Source organism: Equus caballus, chromosome 3 (assembly GCF_041296265.1).
Source record: "Equus caballus isolate H_3958 breed thoroughbred chromosome 3, TB-T2T, whole genome shotgun sequence".
NCBI lineage: Eukaryota > Metazoa > Chordata > Mammalia > Perissodactyla > Equidae > Equus > Equus caballus.
In genome coordinates, this window is record NC_091686.1 from 113,586,060 (window position 1) to 113,594,071 (window position 8,012).

The 8,012-nt window shown below is 45.4% G+C and overlaps 1 protein-coding gene across 1 annotated transcript in view; it reads right to left on the minus strand.

Annotated features, from left to right (window-relative positions):
• CD38 (CD38 molecule) overlaps positions 1 to 7,478 on the minus strand; it is a 50,684-nt gene extending 43,206 nt beyond the window's left edge. The window contains exon 1 of the mRNA XM_014738766.3: positions 6,697 to 7,478. Within this exon, the coding sequence (XP_014594252.1) occupies positions 6,697 to 6,956 (260 nt within the window). The 5' untranslated portion in view covers positions 6,957 to 7,478. The remainder of the gene's footprint in view (positions 1 to 6,696) is intronic.
• Positions 7,479 to 8,012: the final 534 nt, after the last annotated feature.

An 8,012-nucleotide genomic window follows, 5' to 3' on the forward strand; every position in this document is an offset into this window, starting at 1 on the left:
GAAGCCCTGAGACGATACAGAGAGAAACAGAGGCTCGGCCATCCCAGCTGAGCCCAGGTGCCACGGCTCTATCACGTAAGTATGACTTTTTGGATGTTCCAGCCAAGTCAATCTCCCAGATGACTGCAGCCCCAGCTGGCAACACATGAAGCCAACCATCCAGCCGATCCCAGGCAATCCACAGAATCATGGCACATAATAGAAGGGTTGTTGTTTTAAGTCACCACAGTGACTTAAAGACTTAAAGTGACTTTAGAGTAGTTTACGATGCAGCAATAGATAACTGAAACAGAACGTGGCACCCGGAAGTGAGGTGCTGCATAACAAAAACCTAACATGTGTATGATGGTTCATTTTCTGTGGCAACTTGGCTAGGCCATGGTACCCAGATATTTGGTCAAACGTGTCTGGACGTCGCATTTAAATGGATGGACTTTGAGTAAAGCAGATGACCCTCCCTCATATGGATGGGCCTCATTCAATCACCTGAAGGCCTTAAGAAAAAGACTGACCTCTCCAGAGGAAAAGGGAATTCTGCCATCAGATGCCTGGAGCTGTGTTACCAATGCCTGTACAGCCGTCTGACAGGGTCTGGGCTGAGAAGGGCCGAGGGGCGCAGGGACGCCCCTCAGTGATGAATGGCCGGCCGTCACCCCTGATATTTTCTGAAATGTATGTATGCTTTCTATCAAGGTTATGACTATACTTGTTCCTGCTTTTTATTCTTGAAGATATATAATTTAACTTAGCTTTTCAGCCTGATGCCTTACTAGCAAAATGATATTTTCTCCGGGCAGTGTGCTCAAGGGACAAATAGTCCTACCTCCTGAAAGACAAAGGAATGCTTTCACCCCCTAAGGGGTGCGGGAACGTAAAGATGTTTAACTACCTGCTGAGAACGCACATAGTCCTGGGGACAAGCTACCCGGGAGTTGCTTTTTGTTCCCATTAACCATCTGAACAATGACTAGATGATCGATGGGGGCAGGGGTAGCTCCCCGGAAGTGAACAGACAGAATGCTGTCCTGTCCGGATGTCTGGACCTTCTCTCTGCCTTTGATCTAACTTTACCATTAATTACCTTTGTTTCTGAAGCCACAAATCTCTACATGAAGAATAGAAGATTCAAATAGACCTCATCCCTGACGTCAATATATATTCATCCCAAAATAGTAGAGGAAGTCATTTCTATACCCTTTAAAGTTTAGAAGTTAAATTTAAACTTGTTCTACTACAACAGATGTTAAGCTACCTATCTCCTGTAGTTTAGAGACAATAAATAGTAGTTAATTGTGGAAAAGATGATCATTAACCTTATGCTCTATAGAATGGAATGCTAATAAAAATTCTTGTGCTCGCTTTGTACTTCCTTATCTCTCTGAGAATATTTGTAGAGCTATTTCGGTACTAATCCTGAAAAATAAAAAAACGACACTTGTGCACAGAAAAGACAGACTTGGTTGCACCGACTCAAGTCTCACGTCTCTTCCTTTACTGCGCCGACTCCGTCCCTCCCTCAGGAACCTGGACTCGGCTGGAGCAGGACTCCGGCAAGCAGACTGTCTTCAGACTCAAGTTGCAACATCAACCCTTCCTTCCCTGGGTCTCCAGTGCCTGGCTACCCTGCAGATTTTAGGCTTGTCAGCCTCCAGAATCACATGAGCCCGTTCCTTAAAATCAATCTCCTCTCTCTCTTTCTTGCTTTCTTTCTCTAGAGAACCTGATTACTACAATGTGGCACTAGATTGGGGACTGGGAGGCAAGCAAAAGTACGAAATGCCTTAAGGAGACTGTCTGTGAAGGCTGGATGGACACGGAGGAAATTGCTATTGGAGGCTAGGAAAAAGGTGACTCATGTTACGAAGTGGCGGACAGTTTGGCAACACTGTCACCTGCAGTAATGGAGCTAACAGAAACATACCTAATGAACTTAGGAATTTGGTGAAGGAGATTTCCAGGCAGAATGCTGAAAGTGCCAACTCATTTCTTTTAGCTGTATACGATAAGGTACAGAGAGAAATTAACTAAAAAGGAATTGTTTATTTTTAAGCAGAATCAAGAGAAAATATTCCCAAGTCAGGATTTGCTGGGTTTGAAAATAAAACTATTTGTCATTCCCTGTCTTTCCTGGTAAAAGAATATCAAAGTACAAAATGGCCTCAAGGCCGTGATCACATTCTGAGTGCTGCCCATAAAACATGTTCTCAGGTGAGATTTCAGGCTCTGAGACATCATGGAGAGAGAGACCCAGCCTTTCCAGCCTCCCAGGTGACACCAGCCTTTCAGCTGACTCCTCCACAGTGCCATTTGTAGGAATGATGCCCCATCTCTTTGGACATCCCAGCTTAGTTGAGTGGCCAGATGTCTTCAGCCCCAGCCAACATCACAAGCAGCAGCAGAACTGCCGAGCTAAGCCCAATCAATCCACAGTCACGTGAAATAATAAAATTATTTATATTTTAAACCACTAAGTTTTGGGGTTGTTTATTATATAGTAATAGATAAGCAAAATACCAACCATAGATTATTTGAAACTGAAGAATAAAAAGGAAAGAACCTACAATACTTCCATCGTTAGTCCCGCAGTGCCACCCAGGTTTTACCGTCTTTTTCCCCTTACATTCACTTTTACATAGTTATAATTATTATATGTGTAATTTTTTATAGTGGTTTTGTTTCATGTGGCATCACATATCACATTTTTATATGTTAATACATAGTTTTAATAAAGACCTACAAAGGTAAGAACTATATCAAAGTAGAAATACTAGGTTGAATAATTGACATAAATTGCTGCTTGGGCCCGATCTAGAAGACCAAGGCCAGAGAGAGTGATGTAGTGAGGGATGGACGTGAGAAGCGGGTCACAGGGATGACTTCAGAATCCATCAGGGAAAAGACTGCTGATGTTAAAAGGGTATGACTACAAGGGGAACAGCATGCCAGACTTTCAACAACAGACACAGAAGAAGGAAACTATTGATCCAAGAGTCATGACCTTGAAGTTAAAGTCTGGGGAGGAGGACACAGAAATTGGAAGGGTTACAAGGAAAACAGACAGACAGAAAGAAAACACCATATATATAATCTACAGCATATAAAGAACTCCCATTTAAAGGAAGAAACAAGCAATTCAGTAGAAATTAGCAAGGATCTCAAGAGGAAATTCACAGGAAAAAATATAAATGACCAATAAATGTCTTCAACATGCTAAGACTCACTGATAATCATTTGACATAGATGATAATCAATGACATAAATGTCATTTTTCTCATAAATAAAAAGAGTTGATACTATTCCACAATGAACAGCATGTGGGAAAGCATGGTTTCTGATAGATGGTAATGGGAGTATAAAATGGTACAGTTGCTTTGGAGGAAATTTGGAAATACTTATCAAAATATAAAATATGCATGATTCTCCCTTTAATCCAGCAATTCCACCACTAGAAATCTATCCTAGAGAAACACCCTTGTGTGTCCACAGAAATACATGTACAAAGACATCCATGGCAGCATGCTTCTTCCAACTGGGACGAAAGCTTCATGAGAGTGGGGACTTTGTCATTGTCCCTGTATCTTCAGTAGCTAGATCGCTGCCTGGAATATAGTAGACGGTCAGCAAATATTTGCTGAATGAATGAATGGGACTGAAAATTGAAAACAAAATAATTTTCTGTCAATAGGAAATGGTCACATCTACCCTATAGAATACTGTGAGCTGTTAGAAACAATGAAGTAAATTTATATGTACTGACATTGAAAGATCTCCAGGACCAAGTTTAAGTTAAAAAAAGAATAAATAGTAAAAAATTAGAAACAACATAAATTCCATCATTGGAGGACTGATTTATTGGATTGTGATTTAAATAAATCTGATACCAGGCATCCGTTTTGATTTTGGCCTTGATCTATATTTATTATTGTTGAAAGATGTCTGTGATATTGCATTTCAAATGGTTAACACTTTGAGCAATTACTATATATTAGGATTATTCCTCTTAATCCTCATAATTTCCTCCTGTTAGGTACCATTGTTAAGTAGATACTACTTAATGATAGGTACTATCATTCCATTTTATAGTTGAGAACACTGCAGCACAAAGAAAGCAACTTTCCCAAAGTTACAATGTGACAGCATCAAGACATAAACTAAGCAGAGTGACTCCAGAGTTCATGCTATTAAAACACCCAAAGATAAAGTGACCATATCTTCCGGTTTAACCTTACCGACTCAGCATAATTATTAATAGCATCTTCTTTCTTTTCAAAAAGTCTCCAGATAGGGGCCGGCCCAGTGCCATAGTGGTTAAGTTCTCGGGCTCTGCTTCGGTGGCCAGGGGCTCATAGGTTTATATCCTGGGTGCAGAACTAGCACCACTCATCAAGCCAGCTGTGGTGGCATCCCATATAAAACACAGGAAGATTGGCCCAGATGTTAGCTCAGGGCCAGTCTTCCTCACACACATACACACGAAGTCTCCAGATATGGTCACTAAGTTATATGGTCACTGCCTACCTAGAGAACATACACAGGCAATAGTGTGTAGTGGCTAAGAGTTCAGGCTCTGGAGCCAAATTTTTGGAAATTTACTCAAACTCTCGACTTCAGTTTGCTCATGTGTAAAATGAAGATGGCAATAGTGACAGCCTCATGCATCCATTAAAGGACTAAATGATTTGGTACTTTTTTAAGTGCTTGGTACATAGTAAGTACCATATTATTACTCACCCATTTACATAAAGAGTGTGTGTGTGTGTGTGTACACTCATTGTGAAATATCTGGAAGGATTTTCAAAAAATATTAACAGAAGATATCCCCTGTTAATATTTTTTGAATGTATACACATACACACATATATATATTGAATATACGTATTTATACATTTGTATACACACATATGTGTTTAATACTGAACACGCATCCTAATAAACATCGCAAAGCCTCTTGGTTTCTACGGCACATCTCGCTTGCTACAGGTACGTGCTAATCTAACCAACAGTGGGAACTCACCAAAGACGATTGAACAACAAAAATTTTTGAACTGTTAAATTAAGGTGAAAATAAAAATATCTCTTTTTATCATTACCATTTCAGATTGTTTCACTTGATTTAATCGATACCAAGTGTAACTTGAAAGAACACCTCACCTTCTAGTTTCTCCTAGTATTTCTTAATTTCTCCTCAATTAAGTATTTAATTATCTGTAAACAAAACACTTCCCTGGGCATAGTAATCTTTAGACTCATTCGCAGGTAAGCCCTCCCCCACCTGCATTGGAAGCGAACCGCGGAGCGCGAGCGGGGAGCCGAGATTGCGGGTTTCACAGAGACGGACTTGTGCAAACTCCAGCGCAGGGCATAAACTCGCGCTCGGCCACCTGCCTTGGGCAGCCTGAGAAGTAACTTTGTACTTCCCAGCTTGTTCTACTTTATATACAACCTCAAAAATGAGTACTTGGGCGCACGTTCGGATCCTGGCACGGACCTAGCACCGCTTGCCAAGCCACGCTGTGGCAGCATCCCACATAAAGTAGAGGAAGATGTACACAGAAGTTAGCTCAGCCATAATCTCCCTCTAGCAAAAAGAGGAAGACTGGGGCCGCCCTGTCACCCAGTAGTTGGGTTCCCACAACTCCGCTTCCCAGGCCTAGGGTTTCGCTGGTTGGGATCCTAGGCGCAGACATGGCATCGCTCATCAGGCCATGCTGAGGCATCCCACACGCACAACTAGAGGCACTCACAACTCGAATATACAACTATGTACTGGGGGGCTTTGGGGAGAAAAAAAAAGTAGACTGGCAACAGATGTTAGCACAGGATCAATCTTCCTCACACACACACACACACACACACACACACACACACAAAGAGTACTCTAGGTGAAACCAAACCCAGGGAATGCAAGTCAGGAAAGCAGTTCCCATTGGGGAGAAGTTAGTAGCTAGCTGGCAGGGGGCACAAAGAACCTTCTGGAAAGGTTCCATGGACTGACTTGGGGGTGTTTCCAGGGTCTATACAGAATCCTCGAGCTGATGCACCTGACCATATAAATTACATCTCAATTTTAAAATGGTTCTTGTTTTGTTTTGCGTTATTAATGAGTTCTCTAGTCACATTCACTTCACGGCGGGCAAGAATCGGTACTGTTTTATATGAATGAAGGAAATGCATTTCGTGGTCTGGCCCTTCTGACGCCATCCCCCACCACAGGCTCCTCAAGCCATTTACCCATGTGTCGTCGGTAACCGGCCGGTGCATTTCCCAGTCGGAGCCGGCGAGGGAAACCCCGGAGAAGCAAGCCAGCCAGCGAGCTCCTCCGCCTCCCGCCCCGCGCCCGCGGGTGACTGTGCGTCGGGTCGGGCTCAGGGCGGCTTGCCCAGAAGGCGGGCAGCTCGGCAGAGCGTTCACCAGCTGAGCGGGCCGGGCCACCAGCAGCGCTCTCTGCGCGGCCCGCCCGGCGCCAACGCCGGCCGCTCTGGCGAGTGGCGCGCAACATCGCCAGCCCGAGACTCCTCCTCAGCACTGCCCAGCGGGCGCTCAGCTGACCCGGAGCAGGAGATGCCCGGCTTCGGGCAATGCGGCCGGCTGCTCCGCGCGCGGCGCCCAGCCGTGCCAGCCGTGCCAGCCGTGCCCAGGCGCGCTCAGCAACGCCCGCGCGCGGTGTCCGGCCGTGCGCCGCAGACGCCCACTCACCTCAACTCCGGCCGCACGATCTGAGTGTAGGTGTAGCATCTGCCCAGCACGATATCGCCAAAATGGGCAGTGGTGCCCGACCCCTGCCACTCCTTGTGGTTGGGCGGCGACCGGGGCCACATCAGGATTGCAGTCACCACTGCGATGATCACCAAGACCAGGAGAGAGAGAACCACGCAGAGACAGATCTGGGCTTTCCTGGAGATGTCGCAGCAGGGTTGTTCCCCCTCGGACACGGGGCTGAATCTGTGGTTGGCCATGGGGGTCTCACGCGGGCTTGGCCAGGCGAAGCTGGAGGAGAGGCCGGCAGCGGCTGGGCAGGAAAGTTGGAGAGTGCTAGCCGGCTCTGAAACTGCACCTCCCCTCTATCTTTCGCTTGCCTTTTCTCGGCTTCCTTTCCCACCCCACCCCCTCCTTCAAAGTTCCCTGGCGGTTGGACCAATAAGGATTCAAAGGACTTACAACAACTACCACAGCGCTCACTTCTAGACTTCTGAGCAGACAACTGGGACTCGCCGTCTCCGGGGAGAAACAGCCACCTGAACCTTACTCTGCAGATGCCCGAATAACAGTTTATCCTGCTGCTCCGGGGCCAGCTCCCTTTATCGACCTTGCACCTCACACTTTAGCCTCATCTGCTTCCTGGAAAGTCTGAAGGCTGCCTGCCTGCCTCTGTGTTTCCGTAATAGCAATGCCTCACGCCTGGGAAAGAATGCTCTGCTTCTCCTTTTAGCGCTGGGAAATGCCTGTGCAGCCCCCTTTAAAGGCTCCACTTAAGCCTCACCGCTTCTCTCAAGTGGCTTCAGTGGTTAAGCTCTGGGTTCAAACCCAGCTCCACCATACACTGGCTGGGTGACCATAGAGCAAGTTACTTGACCTCTCTGTGTTTCAAATGTAAAGCATAGATAATAGCAGTACCTATTTTACAGGGTTATTATGAGGATTAAGTGAGTTCATATTTACAACGTGTTTAGCACAATGCCTGACTGTAGTAAGCACTCAGTAAAAGTTAGCTATTACTGCCTGCTCTGTGAGGCTATGGAGGGGATGCAATTTTCCAATCGGTGGGAGGTGCTTGGAACAGTGTCTGGCAGGAAGTAAACACTGTAAGTGGTGGTTCAGTAAATAACTGAGTGGCTTTTCCCAGACATCTCCTGCCTCTCCTCTCTCAAGTTTCCTTAGCACGAGGAGCATCTGTGACATTTCAGCAGATGCCTAAGGAAAGTGGAAGATCGAACCACAGGACTCCCTGGGGCAGAAGTTTTCCAGACAGAGGGAATAGCAAATGCAAATACTCTGAGGCAGAAATGCTGTTG